The sequence below is a fragment of the Motacilla alba genome, chromosome 7, assembly GCF_015832195.1.
Source record: "Motacilla alba alba isolate MOTALB_02 chromosome 7, Motacilla_alba_V1.0_pri, whole genome shotgun sequence".
Lineage (NCBI taxonomy): Eukaryota > Metazoa > Chordata > Aves > Passeriformes > Motacillidae > Motacilla > Motacilla alba.
Window position 1 is genome coordinate 15,589,847 of NC_052022.1, and position 15,216 is coordinate 15,605,062.

Sequence of the window (15,216 nt, forward strand, 5' to 3'; positions counted from 1 at the left end):
GCCTCGTCCCTCCTCTTCCTGCCTGCTGTGAGGCAGCACCAGGGAACTCCGTGTACCTCGCCGTGGGCCAGTATCCAGCTGTCCCCTCCAGCCAGAGATCTGTCCCTTTGGCCCTGTAGCCACCAACCCTGCAGCCAGCCCGACAGCCTCCCAGAAATAGAAAACGGAGCCGGGAGCGGGCAGAGGGCGAGCAGGAAGGGGTGGCCCCGCGGCAAGGAAGGAGGTCGGGCTGCCCCCGTCGTGCGGCCAGGGTCACCGCGGACAGTGGGCTGCCGCAGGATCCCGGGCAGGAACAGGCAGGGCTGGGCAGCGTCGAGGACAAAGGGTCCGCATCCACCCGGCCCATGGCTGGACCCAGCCGTTCTCCAGCATCCCCGTGGAGAGGGGAACGCTGTGCCCCGCGCCGCGACGGGGCGGGGGAGCACCGCGTCCCGACGGCGCGGAGCACCGCTCCTGGAGGACGGGGGTCCGCGGAGCGGGGTAGCGGGGTGTCCCTCCGCTCTCTGCCCCCAGCCATCCCTCCATCGCCCCCTCCCTCGGGTCCCCAGGGCCAGCGCTGCCCCCGGAGCTGCGGCCACCTAGTTCAGCCCGAGGCTGCGAGGTGGCTGCGGACGCTGCTCGGTGGTGTCGGCCGTGTCCCCCCCCCGCGGCGGTGGCGTTGGGGGCATGGCTGGCATTGCTCGCTGACACTCTATCTGCTAGGGCCACGCCAGCCGCGGGCCCAGAATAGCAGCGCTGCCCCGCAGATAGCATGGAGCAGCTCCGTGGCCCCGCCGCGTCCCAGGTACCGTAAGGCTGGGTGGGGGGCGCGGCCCGACAGACCCTCGATTGGGGACAGGCCTCCCCGGGGGTGGGAGAATGTGGGCGGCTGACGGGCCCCTTCCCACGGACACGCAGCCCTGGGGACAAGGACGTCCTTGTCCCAGCTGTGCCAAGCCCCTTGGGAACGGTTTGGGCAGGTGGTGCAGGGTCTCTTCCTTCTCCGTGTTGGCTCTAGGCTCCTAAGGGAGTGGTTCCCTGTCTCTGTGCCTTCATTATTTTAGGGTGGCCCGTAAACTTTGGCTCTGTCGGGAAGGTTTGTGGCCAGGGTAGCTCTTCCCTCTGCGTGTGCTGCTGTGTTATATAGGGTCTCCTGGGGACTGGGGGAATGGGGTCTGCCATCCAGCCCTGTGGACTCCCTCTTCCTCGGGCTGCTGCTTTGTTAGTATCGGTTTCCTGGGATGGACCTGCTCCCCGGGAGGGGCCAGTGGGGTTGGCGAGGCTCTCTGCACGGGAAGAAGCAAGAACGGAATTTACACCTTGGGATTGGGAGAGGATGGGTGCAGAGCCGCTGCGGGACATGCTTGGCTCCAACAGCAGAGAGAAAAGGCAGGAGGTCCTGCCATCCATGCCTTGTCCTGCTCTGGAGACCCCTGCTGTCTTCCCGGAGCAGGAGGACAAGCTGGGTGTCCTGGACTGGAGCCACCATGGAGACTGCAGGCTCTGGGGGTCCTGGGCTGGTGGGGGGTGCCCACATCCCCACCCTGGAAAGATAGTTCTCTCTGCCTGGCTTGGGTGGGCCAGAGCAGCTGGGTGGGTGCAGGCAGAATCCATGGATGGGGAAAAGATTGGGTTGACTCCTGCTGACCCCTCCTCACTGTGTGCCCTCTCAGGTGGCGCTTCTGGATGCTGTTGCGTGCCCTGAGGAGGAAGGTGGGTAGCAGGAAGAGTCTAGGTGTGTAGGAGGAGGGACTGCCTTACCATGTGACAAGTGCATTGGTCCTCTGCCCACCCTGCCCGTACCCCTCTCCTCAGCTGGAGTCTGCCCCAGGCTGGAGAACTGCTATGTGCTGCTCCTGTGGATAGGGAACAGGGAGGCTCTGTCGGGAGCATCCCCTGCTCCCCCCAGACAGGAGTGTGCTGAGAGCCAGCAGCTGAGACCCAGCAGCTCAGCTTACTGGCTAGGGCTGGGGTGACTTTGCCTGCAGGGTTTCCGAAGGCTGTATGCCCCAGGGAGGAAGAAGACGAGGAGGAAGAATACAGGAGACCTGTCACCTTCACGCTGGGAAATGAGATACTGGGACTGGGCCCAGAGACCGAGTTTCAGAACCCTGATGCTGAGGTCTATATGCACTTCTTGAGGAGCCACTGCTGCTATGATGCCATCCCCACCAGCTGCAAGCTCGTTGTCTTTGACATCTCCCTGGAGGTGATAACCTGGGGGATAAGTGGGGATGGGCAGTGAAGAAGCAGGCTTGGGGATCCTCTGAACCCCTCTGCATTCTGCCAGCAGATCAAGAAAGCCTTCTTGGCACTGGTGGCCAACGGGGTTCGTGCCGCCCCTCTCTGGGACAGCAAGACGCAGAGCTTTGTGGGTGAGTGCCAGAAGCAATGCCTGGCCCCATCCCCTGCCTGGCAGAGAGGGTACAGGCAGCGCTGCCAGCCCCACGTATCTCCACAGGGATGCTCACCATCACCGACTTCATCAACATCCTCCACCGCTACTACCGCTCGCCTTTGGTGAGTGCCGTGAGGAGGCCTTGGGGGATCAGGACATGCATGGCACAAGGAGCGGCTGTCCCCACCACTCCTGGTCCCTTCTTAATTGCTAGACAATGACCAGGGGATGATTCCGGGCCAGACCAGCATCCGCTTGTTGCTCCCCTGCTTGGCCCCCAAAATGTAATCCCTGTGTTTGGGTGATGGGGCGTGATGCCCAAAGAAGGGGGCAGTGTCTCTGAATGCCCTCATTTCCCCGTGGAGCCACCATGACCAGGGCATTTCCCTGCCTCCAGGTTCAGATCTACGAGGTGGAGGAGCACAAGATTGAGACCTGGAGAGGTAAAACTCATGTGGATGGCTGGGCTGATGTTGTCACACAGGGCACAGAGGTGGGCTCTGGGGTTGTGGGGCTGCGAGAGAGGGTTGGAGGACCTCCTCTTATAGCTCTCTTCCTTGGCAGAGGTGTACCTGCAGGGCTCCCTCAAGCCACTGGTCTACATCTCTCCGAGCAATAGGTGAGAGCCTGCTTACTGGGGGAGAGCACACCCCTTGGAGTGGGGGTGTGTGTGCACCTGAAGGCAGCCCTCTCCCACCACGATGTCCGCATCACCCACAGCCTCTTCGATGCTGTCTACTCCCTGATCAAGCACAAAATCCACCGCCTGCCTGTCATTGAGCCTGTCTCGGGCAATGTCCTGCACATCCTGACGCACAAGCGCATCCTCAAGTTTCTCCAGATCTTTGTGAGTGCTGGGGCTGTTTGTGCACACTCATGGCTGGTGTCACAGGCAAGGGTGTCAAGGTACATGCAGGTGCCAGCCCAGCCCTGCCCTGTCCCATTGAAGGCTTCTACCATCCCCAAGCCACGCTTCCTGAAGAAAACAGTGCAGGAACTGTGCATTGGCACCTTCCGTGATCTGGCCGTCGTGGCTGAGACTGCCCCAATCTACACTGCCTTGGAGATTTTTGTGGATCGCCGTGTCTCCGCCTTGCCTGTCATCAATGATGCTGGTACCCGGGGAGGGAAAAAGTGACGTCCTCATCTCCCTCTGCTAGCAGCTCCAGCACCATCCCTACCCAAAACCCCTCTCCTGTCCCCTGGGCTGCCCCTTGGGGTGTGGGAGGAGCATGGCAGTGGTTCCTAGGGCTCCTTCTGCAGCCACTGTTTTTCTTTGCAGGGCAAGTGGTTGGCCTGTACTCGCGGTTTGATGTCATTGTGAGTACCCTGCGTGTGTGCATGCCCAGGCTCAAGTTTGGCCCCTTGCATGCACTGGTGGGGTGCTTATACCTGTCTGTGCCCATGCAAACCCACCCCACATGCACATGCCAGTGCACATCTGCTCTGCATCTCCGCTCACATGGGCTCAGTGTCCCTTCTGTGGTGGCACAATGGGGTGCAAGGACACCTTGGGGCGCTGAATGGGGACACATCTATCACAGCATCTGGCAGCACAGAAGACCTACAACAACCTGGACATCAGCGTGAGGGAAGCACTGCGGCAACGCAGTGTCTGCCTGGAGGGGGTCCTCACCTGCTACCCCCACGAACCTATGGAGGACATAATTGACCGCATTGCCAAGGAGCAGGTGAGTGGCCAGGGTGCCTTGTGCCAGCCACGGCTGCCAGCTGCCCAGCCTGCCTGTGATGCTCTGCCTGCACCCACAGGTCCATCGCCTGGTTCTGGTGGATGAGAACCGGTACCCGCGGGGCATCGTCTCCCTCTCTGACATCCTGCAGGCCCTTGTGCTCACTCCTGCAGGTATTGATGCTCTTAACTCTTAGCCCACGGTGCTCCATCTTTCTCCACTTGCACCCTCAGTTTCTCTCCACTTCAGGTAGGCACCACACCCCCATTGCTGTGTGCCTGTCCCCTCCCTGCTGCTGGGTCACCTGCCTCTGCCCCATCCAAAGGGGTCCTGGGGGATGGAGGAGCCTGGGGCTGGGGTCTGGCAGCGCGGGGTGCGCAGGTGGGGACAGCAGGACCTAGATGCTGCTTGTCCCAGGGGTACACAAGGATCACAGGGGATCCCTGGTGACTGTGAGGAAGGATGGGGCACCTTCCACGGTGACACTCTGCCAGAACCCCATTCAGGCAGCATGTGGAAGTTTTGCAGGTCCCTGAGCTTTGGGCTGGATGAGGGTTTTGGGGTGTGATGCACCTCAAGACAAAAGCCTATTTTTGATCCTGCCTCATTCCCCTCCTGAGACCTGAGCACCTCCAGTGCCATTCCCAAGGGACACACAAGTGGGGGACAGACCCCGACTCGCACACCGCAGACCTGCTGCCCACCACTAGCCATAAACAAAATGTGACCAGCCCATGGGCCCCAGCTGGCAGAACCTCCCACCCCCTCCACTTGCAGCAGCCCCAAAAGTGTTCCAGAGACAGGGCTCACTCCGAGGTGGCCCTGGAACCGCCTGCAGCCAGCTCTGCTCACCCACTGCCTGGTGAATCCTCACTGGCTGTGGATGGGCATGGTCCTGGCACCCACTGTGGCACCTCTTTAGGGGTGAAATGAGGAGGGGGGAGCTGGCTCCAGTTCCCAACTGCTTCCCAAAGGTAATTATGCTTTTTGGGGTGGTGGTGGGCAATGGGTTGGGACAGGCCTATGCCTACCACTTCCCCCAGCAGTGCCCAGCTGCTCTGCACAGAAGGGGACTGGGAATGGTGTGTGTTAGCCACAAATGGGATATCCCCCTTGCCCCCCTCCCCCCATTCCCCCCATCACAGTGCCTTTGCTCACCCTGTCCCTGATGGCCACAGGGGTGGCTGTGTCAGGAGCTGCAGGAGGCCACTGAGATGTCCCACTCCAGCCAAGCTTCTCTCCCTCCCACCCCAGGGCTTGCATACAAACAAGGACTGGAGGAAAGACCCTGGTGTCCACTGGGAGGGTTGGAGGAGCCGTGTCACAGGGTAGCCAGTCCAGCACTGATCTGGGGTTGTGGTCTCACATGTTCTCTTGCCCCACAGGCATCGATCGATCCTCACTCTGAAGACACCAGGGAAATGCCACTGTCTTGTCTGACTTGGGGATCTCTAGTGTGACCTGTAAGAAGGAGGCTTGGGCCCGAAGGCTCTCTGTGGGGAGGACATGCCTGTTCACCCCGGTCCTCGGGCTCGTCTTGAGTCCAGGTCTAGATCCTGCTGGTCTTGGAGAGGCAGAAACACTGAAAATGGGACCCAGGGGTGCCTCCAGCCAGCGAGCACACAGTGATGCTCAGTGGGCGCTGTGCTGGAGGGGCTGCAACATGCCTGCAGCTGGGCAGGGACCCATATAGCCCCAGAGGACCTGGCCACCCTCTGCTGTCCTGCTGATGGATCTGAGCGTTTCTATTGTGGCTCCCTCCTGGTGAACACAGTCCCGCTGTCTGTGCTCGGTGCCTGGTAGCGTAGGCTCAGCTGCACACACAGGCTTTTTTATTTTAGGGTCACACGGGGAGCTCTCTGGCAGAGGCACAGTCTGTGCCAGAGCTGGCAGCAGGATGGGCACTTGCATGGAGACCCTGTGCACGTTGTGGGGTGGGCAGGGGTTATTTATTTATTTAATTGTTAGTCTGTTCAGCCTTGCTGTAACAAAACAGCCTGATCCAAGAAACTGCCTCTTGCATTTCTGGGGTATAGCTGGGCATGACTCCTCTGGGGAGAACCAGGCTGGGGAAGGGGTACTGGCTGCCAGCAAGTTTGGCACTGGCAGAGTGGTACCTCGGCACATGTGGGTAGAGCCGAGGGGATGGGGACACAGGGCATGCAGTCTTAATCATCTTGGTGATGTGCAGGTCCCATAGGGGACACACTGAGGGACAGAAGCTTTGGTACCAGCAAGATTTCTGCCTGCTGCTTCCCTCAGTCCAAGAAGCAGGAAGGTATGAGGGGTTCACTGTTAAAAATGTCCCATACCCCACCCCTCAAGGAGTCTGGGCAAATGGCAATGCATCCCCTGCCTGTGGCTGCTACCAGCTGTGAGCCTTGCAATGGTCCTGGCTCGATGGGTAGGTGATGCTGAGCTGATCTTCCTCCTCCTGCTTTGCCTGCAGTGAGCCCTGCCATTCCCATGACCCCATATCAGCATCTCAGTGCAATAATGGCTGACAGAGGAAAGTCCCAGGAACTAAACACCCCTCCTGAGCTGGCTGGCTCTGCCAGGGGACGCAATACCAGTGCTGGGTGGTGACAGGCCTCCTCCCATCATGAGGAATGTGTTATTGCTGTGCTTTCCCGGGACCAGGGCTGGCTCTGTCCCTTGGGAAAGGCGTAAACCCCAAACACCACCAGCACTCAACCCTTCCCTGGGTCAAGGGGAAAAGTGAGGCACAGAGAAGTTTCTGAGGCCAAGGTCAGCTGTTCAGAGAGGACCCAGATGTCTTGGCTCCAGGCACAGATCCACGCGCAGCTACACAAGGACAGGACGAAGGAGACACCGAATGGCTGCAAGCCCCCTCCCTGCTTTCCCCCAGCCCCAAAAGAGCTCCCAGGTTCCTGACGCAGCCCAGCTAGGCACGGGATGGTGGGGACACAACCCCCCTGCAGTGTGTCAAAGGCACAGCAGTTCCCCAAGCCTCCTGCTGATTTTGGGCAGGGGGCTACTAGTGGCCCAGGGGTGATGTGGGGGCAATCTCTCATCCCCCCCACCCTTCCCACTGTGGGGCTGTGAGCCCCCTGGCCCAAGATGGCCAGGGAAGGGGTTTGCCTTCCTGTCCTCCTTGTGGGGCAGTAAGGGGATCTCCATTTGGCACCCAGGGTGGGGGTGGACGTGCAGTCAGGGGGCTCCCGGGCGAGCGATGAATTCCAGGTTGATGGGCTTGTCAGCCACCAGGACAATGCGGGACACAGATGTCACTTCTACGCCACGGGGGTCCGGCCGCACCTCAAATGCTTGGATCATCTGTGGGGAGAAGGTGGGTTAGCAGTGCGTGGGGACTCCCTGGGACGCCCATCCCCGCTCATGCCAAGATACCCGAAGTGGAGGGATCCCTACTCACCCTGGCAAGAGCCAGATGCATCTCCAGCTCAGCGATGCGGCGTCCGACGCACGCGCGAACCCCGTAGCCGAAGGGGATGGAGCTGAAGGGGTGGTGGGGGGAGCCGTGTCCCCGGAGCCAGCGCTGGGGCAGGAACCGCTCCGGCTCGGGGAAGTAGGTCTCATCGTGGGACATCGCGTAGTGCGCCAGGACAAAGAGGGTCTGCAGGGCGGGAATTGGGGTTTAATGACCCCACCTGGCCCCAGTGAGTGCAGCGGGGGTCCCCACAGCACGGCCCCCACTCACATTCTTGGGGAAGAGGTAGTCTCCGATGACAATGTCCTTCTCATAGAAGACCCTGGCGTTGGTGGGCACCACAGGGTAGACTCTGGGATATGGGGAGAGTTAGTGGGGGAGCAGAACTCATCTAGAGATCCAGGAAAGAGCAAGACGCAGGCAGGACAAGGCTCAGCAGCTCCCCAGGGGGGAGGTGGATATTTACAGTCCAGAGGGACTGAAATCAGCCTTGCATCCTGCCTGGTTGGTGCATCCCCCCTGGAGAAGGGGCTGGTGACCAGGACCTCAGGGCAGGGACAAGGCTAGGATGTACCTCAGAGTCTCCTTGATAATGGCCCGAAGCATCGGCAACTTGGGGATATCCTCAGCAGCAGGGAAGCGGTCGGGAGGCACAACAGCTTTCAGCTCCTGGTACAGGGTCTCCTGGATGTCTGGGTCCCGGGAGAGGTGGTACAAAGCCCAGGACAGTGTGTTGGAGGTCTGGGGAGTGGAGCACCAGGGGGAGTGAAGGAATTGGGGCCAGTACCTGAGCAGCCTTGTGCCAAGCACAGCATCAGTATGGCACCAGAGAGCCCCTGCTCTGGTATGCAGAAAAGTCAGGGGTGAGGGGCAGCAAGCACAGGGGAGAGGGAGGCAGGGAGCAGGATACGAAGCAGAGCAGAGGACAGGGTCTGTACTGATCAATCCCTGCGGGTTTGCCCCTGTGGAGCATCAGCCCCAGCCGGGCTAGAGCCCGCAAGGGCTGTGCGGAGCACGGCCCCATGGGTTCACCTGGGCGTGGAGCACAGCAGGGATCCCCTGACAGCAGCTGTCTGGCTCTCACCGTGTCCACACCGGCCAGCAGCAATTCGGCCACGCTGCCATAGACCTCATCCAGGCTGAGTCTGCCACTGGCCAGCAGGTAGCTCAGGTAGCCGGACACCTCCTTGCCACGCTCCACCTGCCCCTCCAGCTCCTCCATCTTTCGGTCAATCAGTGTCTTGCCTGCAGGGACAGAGAGTAGGAACCAGAGCTGACAGAGCGAGGGCTGCCAAAAAGACATTTGGCCAGGGACTGCCCTGCTTTTGAGGGTCCTTAGGGAGTCCAGTGCCCCCACACTGGACCCCCATCGTCACCGCTCACCGAAGGCGAAGATGGTGTCCCAGCTGTCCAGGTAACGGTCCCAGAAGGGCAGCACTTTGCGGCTCCATCGGGGCAGGACAGTGGCAAAGATGGAGTTCTTGAACATGAGGTTGATGGAGTCAATGAAGCGCTGGGTCTCAGCAGGGACCTGCTGCTTGAGGCACCCGATGCGGGTCTCGAAGAGGATATAAGAGATGCCTGTGGGGTACAAACAGCATCCAGACCTCTGGAGGAATGGGAACGGTGGGACGGGGCAGGGGTGAGGGAGAGGACACCCCTACCTTCCAGGGCAAAGCGGTAGAGCAGGTTGGCCACGTCCCCCACCAGCACCCCCGAGGGGCTGCGGCTCCGCTCCTCCCGCAGGCGCACCATCAGGTCTGACACCACCTCGCCGATGGCATCCGCGTACAGCAGCGCCTCTGAGGGTTTCAGCAGCCGCTTGTTGAGGACCTGGCGCAGGCGGTACCAGCGCTCCCCTTCCCTGCACGGGGACGAGGTTCAGCGCTGGGGGCATGGACGGGCAGGGGGCAGTGGCTGGCAGCAGTTCCCCAATCCCCGTGCGCACGCTTCCCACCCCAGGCTGGAACCATCCCAGGGGTCATTCTGCCTGCTGTGGCCATGCCCTTCTACTTGGTGGGGACAGGCAGCTTGCAGGAGTGGGAGTAATGCAAAGTGCCACCTGGGCCCATAACCGAAGGAAGGGGCAGCAGATGCATGCTGGCCCAGAGAGCAGCCAGGGCAGCACTCACTCGGTGAAGGGTCCGTAGGGCAGGCGCCGGGTGTCCCGGTGCTCCTTCCACAGGGCCATGTCGCTCCGCATGGGGTACTTGCCCTCCTGCCGTAGCAGCTGCTCCAGCACCACTGGGCTCCCAATGTTGATGTTCCTGTAATGCCCGAAGGTTGACTTCCAGATAGGTCCATAAAGGCGTCGGGATATCACCTGTGATACACAAAGCACGGCAGGGTCAATGGGACGAGCTGGGTCAGATCCCCCCTGCCCCAACGCTGCCCTGAATGTGCCTAGCTGCACCCATCCTATGGACTCCTCAGCTCAGGCACCTGCCTCTGACAACCCCAAGCTGGCAGCATCCTTGAAGTGCTCTGCAGATGGCCTGGGCTGGTGTCTCTGGGCTCATTTCCTCTCCCAGCACTAAGTACACCAGGCACTGACCCCTCAGCACAGACTGGCACATCCTTCACCCACCCCAGAGATGCAGAGAGAGCCTGGTGGGTCTTTTGGGGAAGGAAGACCAAGAAGGGACAGCAGCGACAGAGACAACTGCCAAGCACAGGACTGTGCTGAGTTGCAGGACCATCACAGCAACCACCATCAGGACTAAGTCTGCTTCCAGCATAGCCCCAGCTCTGCTTAACCTGAGGACAACAGTTGCTGAGTGGGTCCTTGAACTCACCACCTAGTAAGGGTGGTTAATGATCAGCAGTGGGAGGGCAGCACCAGGCTAGGGCACGACTGGACTGCTCCCAGAACAGGCTGTCACCTCCAGGGCATGGCCCTGGGGCCACAGGCTCACAAGCCAGCTAGGGGATGTTCACAACATCAGCCCTGCTCTGGGCCCTGTTGGCTGCAGGTCCCCTCTCCCTGTCTGCAGCCACAGGTGCCATGCCCGCTTCCCTGGCCAGGAGCACCGTGACCTCCAAGTGCATCCCTTGGGGGCAGCTGGGCAGCCCTTCGCATGTGGATCTGCACAGGACCATGTCCAAAGGCCACTTTCCATCCCACCCAGACACTGCCAGAGCCCCTGCAGAGCATGGCCAAGCATGGGAGGGGATGCAGGGGACTTAGCAGGCAAGCCCTGGTCCCCATTCCCCGTGGCTGCGGGGATGCACGTGGTACAATCTCCCTTGGAGATTGTCTGCATCGCAGCCTGCGCCTGGATTCAGCTGGAATCGTCACCACGGGGAGACGTTCCTCGTGCATGGTGGCAGGAGGAGGGGGAGGGACGGCCGCCCCAGTACTGCAGGCATCTCGTGGGCATGGGGCAGCTGTGCCCCGCCTTGAAGCCTGCCCACCAGCATCTGCTGGCAGCCAGGACCTGACCCAGTGCAGGCCTTGGAGAGCTGGGCTGTGAGGAGCTAGAGCTGCCTGGATCTGGGAAAAGGCACCTCCAGAGCATGTGGGCATCTTTCTGCAAAGCCAGGCTGTGCTCCGAGTCCCAAGGGCAGGAGGGAGCGGGAGGGAGCTCCATTGCCTACGCCCTGAAATCCCACTGTCCTGTGACAACCCCTTCTCCAGCCAGCAGTGCCTGGTGCTCTGAGATGCCAGGGAGGCCTGATCCCGCACGCGTCTCAGGCTGGTCAGAGCTCCGGGGCGCTAGAAGATGCCGCCTGGCTTGCAGCCAGCCAAGCCCATTGCTTGCTTCATCCGACGTATGAGGAAGTGTTGACAGAAGAAAACAAATACCTCTGCCTACCCCTCCCCTGTCTCGGTATCATCTGCCCAAAAACCTGCCCAAAAACCTGCACCCAAAACCGCTGCTCCCTCCAGCTGTTGCAGCCGGGAGCCCAGGGATGCCGGGACCCTGTGAGATGCCCCCGAGCCTTTGCCCTCAGCTTCCTGGCCGGCTCGGGGATGCTGGAGCAGCCCTGGGCAGGCTGGACCCTCCCGAGGTCACTCGGTTCCGCTGGCCTCTCTGTGCCTGCTGGCCCCAGCATCACCCTACGGCGCCGGGTGTCCCCCACCGCCCAGCCCCTCTGCTCCTCTGCTCCCCTGCACTGCCGCCCCCGCTCAACTCCCTGCCGTCACTTGTCGGCAGCTACCCCCCTCCCTGGAGCCCGTCTCCCCTCGTCCCCAGCCCGCACCCACTCCCTCCCTCGCAAAGCCCCTCCGGGTACAGCACCCTCCCTGCAGCCCCCCTGGAAGCCCCTCCATCCCACGCACCCCTCCGAACCCTCCTCCCCCACCTACGCCCCCGTGCAGGGTCGCCAGGCCCCCACGCAGCGCGACCCCCGCACGCCCGCAGCCCCGGGCCGGGCTGCCCCGGCGCACCTGCAGCCGGTGCGTGTGCAGCAGGTAGCCCCGCAGGAACAGCCAGACGAAAGTACGGAGCAGCCCCGGCCCCGGTAGCTCCTCCGGTCCCTTCAGCCGCGCCGGCCCCGCCGCCGCTGCCGCCGAGCCCCCGGTCCTGCGCGGCGGTCCCGGGCTGCTGCGCGGCGGCGGCGGGCGGGGGCGCAGGAGCAGCGGCAGCAGCGGCCACCGGGCCCCGCCGCTCGGGCCCGCCATGCTCCGTCGGCAGCGCACGGGACGGGGCGGGGCGGGGAGGCACCGAGGGTGGTGGGGGGCGGCACCGGGGGCGGCGCGGGGGGCGGCGCGGGGGCGGCGACCGGGCACGGGCACCGGGGACTGAGCATCGCGCGCTGGGTACCGCGCACCGGCAATAGAGAATCGCGCACCCGGGGCGTTGCGCAACCGGTACTGGCCCCGGCTGCTGCGCCCTGGATGCGGGGCACCGGCTGCCGCTCAGCGGGGACCGGGCTCGGGGCAGCCCGTACCGTGCGCCTTGTGCCGGCTGCGGCACGCCTTCTACCGGGCCGTGGAGACCGGCTCCAGCGTTCCACGTACTCGGTACAGCACACTGGGTACCATGAGCCGTACACCAAGTACTGGACATGGGGGACTGCTCAGCAGCATCACAGACCAGGCACCGGGTGCTGGGTACTGGAAATGGCACCAGCAGTACCCAGCGCCACGTAGCAGGTACTGGGAGCCAGGTGTTGCGTGGTGGAGCTATGCACAAGGCAGCTGGCAGCCAGCACTGGCATGGCACGGCAGGTACAGCACCCTGGCACGATGGAGCCTGTGGCACCAGGTGCTGTATCCTGGGCAGTGCACACGGCAGTGGGCGCTGGGCATTGCGCACCAGGCATGGGCACGAGGGCTGGGCAGAGCACCAGGCAGGGCACAACATGTGCCAGCAGTGGCATTGCACTCTGGCACTGGGGATCACATCCCAGAGCCTGCACACCTTGCATCAGCTCCAGGTTCGCCACTGGGCTGCTCTTTAGGTCTTCTTGCCCTCCTGGACTGAGCTCTCCTGCCCTGCTTCTGTTCCCTGCTTGTCACCCCCCTGTGTCTGCCTTGTTCCCTAGCAGTGCAGTATGATGTCGTGGGAAGCTGGATCCACACTGTCCCAGGCTCTCTCTCAACACTTCCTCCAGGTACTGCCAACCAGGACCACGGATGGGGAGACCTCGGGAAGCCCACTGTGGCTGCTGGCAGCAAACTGGAGGGAGGTTTGGTATGTTTTCATGCCAGGGAGAGAACGGTGCCAGCTCATGCCGTAAGCTGGTGCAGGCCAAGCTGTCCAGCCCATGAGCAGGACCCTGCTGGGGTGTCTGGGACCATGCATGCAGGACGTGTCTGCTCTGGCCAGCCTGGGACAGTAGGGCAGGCAGTACTCTGTCCAGGTGTCACTCCAGGGATGTCCAGCACCATGTCTCTGGGACACCAGTGCTGATCATTAACCGCCCTTATCGGGCATTGGGTACAAGGTCCTGGACAGGGAGGCTGTGTGAGGCTGGGCAGGTATCTGAGAGCCCCGCGAGCGGCTGTTCTTGCCCTCGCCCCCGTCTCACCAGGGGACCGGGACTGTCCCGCGCTGGGCTCCAGGCTGATGCTTTGTGTGCTCCCTGCCAGAGGGGCCGGGACTGGGGTGCAGGACACGGGCACCCCCGTGCTTGTAGACACCCCTGAGGCACCCCAGGCTCGGACAACCAAGAACGAGCGCCTGCTGCCATCTCATGGCTGCTCATAGCCAGCTCTGTCGCTTGCCCTGCCCCGGCCGGGTTCAGAGCCGGTGCAGCTGGAGAAACCCTGCCCGAGGACTTCTGTGAGCTTCCCAGCCTGGGAAACGGAGACCCTGTAGCTCTCACTCCCGCTGGCAGAGGATGCCTTGGCCTCTCCCAGCCTGCTGTAACTGTGCTTCCCCTTGCCGGGCAGTGGAACCCTGCGACCTCTTTAAGTTTAAAACAATCGCCACTTGCAAAAAGAGTGAAAACTACAGTTCCTGGTAAAAGGTCCTCACCATCTTTCTTATAAACCCGTTTATATATTGAAAGGTTGCAATAAGATGTTCCTGAGCCTTCTCCAGGTTGCACAACAAAAATCTCTCAGCCTGTCCTCATGGAGAGGTGCTCCAGCCCCCCGATCATTTTGTAGCCTTGTCTGGCTCGCCTGAACCTGCTCCAGCAGGTTCATGTCTCTCGCACTGAGGTCCCCAGAGCTGCTCTACTTCAGGTGGGTTCTCACAAGTGTGGAGTGGAGCAGGAGCAACCACGCTCCCTTGCCCTGCTGGGCATGCTTCTTGTTTTACAGTCTCAGACGTGATCTGCAAGTTGTCGGCTCATTTGCTGTTTTTGATCCAGCAGTGCCTCTGACTCCTTCTCTACAGGGCAGCTCTCCATCCATCCATCCATCCATCCATCCATCCATCCATCCATCCATCCATCCATCCATCCCGTAGACAAAACCGGTGCTAGGGTCGCCCCGACCTCGCACTCGGCCTTGTGGAAGGGCAGGCTGTCCCACCGCAGCCACTCCCCAGGCCGGTCCTCGGTGCCCCGCAACCTGCTCGGGACACGGAGCGGAGCGCCGTTATCCCGGCTACTTCCCGCTGCTGCCGCTAGGCTGTGCTCCCCGTCCTCGGACGGCGGGAGCGGCGGCGGGGACCGGCCGGGGGCTCCGCCGGGACCGCTGCCAGGGTTGTGGGGGAGGTCGTGCTGGAGGGGGGCCGGGAGAGTTGGGTGAATCAGCCTCTCTCAGAGCCGCCCGGCGGGGACTTCCGAAGGGAGCGGGCTGGGCCATGACCCATCCACGGCCGGAGGATGCCGCCTGGAGCCGGGGACACCGCCAGCTCCCGGGAGGTCCCGCAGTGCGGGGCCAGCCCAGCTTGGCGACAAGCACAGCAGAGGCGGGAGAGCAAACGCTGCCTTCAGCCGTGGGGATGTGGAGCTGGGGGTGGCAGGTCACATCCTGTGTGTCACTTCGCCCTAGGGATGCTGTGACTGTACTCATCGCACAGAGCCATTGTCAGGTTCGACCTCATCTCCCTGGCAGGACCTGTGGGTGCAGACACAGGCACTGTGGGACCCCCTGCCTCTCTGTCCCTCAACCATCCACCACACACTGCCTATGGAGGGTCCTGGCTGCTGGTCCTCCTCAGAGGGAGGGACTCCTCTTTTATGTGACTTGTGCAGTGTCACCCACGAGCTGAAAATCTTTCCCAGAGTTGCATCCACTGACCCCGATTTGCTCTCCCACATGGAGATGGGGGGGAGGAAGTGGGGTGTCCCAAGGGAGGGCATCCCTTGACTCATCCCCAGGAAAGCCCAGGCTGTGA

General features: G+C 62.1%; 2 protein-coding genes across 2 annotated transcripts; one reads left to right on the top strand and one right to left on the bottom strand.

The window, feature by feature from the left end:
* Positions 1 to 1,973: 1,973 nt before the first annotated feature.
* PRKAG3 (protein kinase AMP-activated non-catalytic subunit gamma 3) lies at positions 1,974 to 6,078 on the top strand. Its single transcript, XM_038143210.1, has 11 exons — positions 1,974 to 2,188; positions 2,270 to 2,354; positions 2,441 to 2,499; positions 2,775 to 2,820; positions 2,942 to 2,996; positions 3,098 to 3,224; positions 3,327 to 3,492; positions 3,660 to 3,697; positions 3,922 to 4,068; positions 4,148 to 4,317; positions 5,454 to 6,078. Exons 1-10 carry the CDS (start codon positions 2,108 to 2,110, stop codon positions 4,262 to 4,264), a joined length of 921 nt encoding a protein of 306 aa, XP_037999138.1. The 5' UTR covers positions 1,974 to 2,107; the 3' UTR covers positions 4,265 to 4,317; positions 5,454 to 6,078.
* A 724-nt stretch (positions 6,079 to 6,802) lies between these two features.
* LOC119703366 (sterol 26-hydroxylase, mitochondrial) lies at positions 6,803 to 12,137 on the bottom strand. The gene is made up of 9 exons (XM_038143188.1): positions 11,868 to 12,137; positions 9,610 to 9,800; positions 9,142 to 9,341; positions 8,861 to 9,058; positions 8,562 to 8,722; positions 8,052 to 8,218; positions 7,748 to 7,829; positions 7,463 to 7,663; positions 6,803 to 7,365 (listed from the first exon to the last, which is right to left on the bottom strand). Exons 1-9 carry the CDS (start codon positions 12,099 to 12,101, stop codon positions 7,240 to 7,242), a joined length of 1,560 nt encoding a protein of 519 aa, XP_037999116.1. The 5' UTR covers positions 12,102 to 12,137; the 3' UTR covers positions 6,803 to 7,239.
* Positions 12,138 to 15,216: the final 3,079 nt, after the last annotated feature.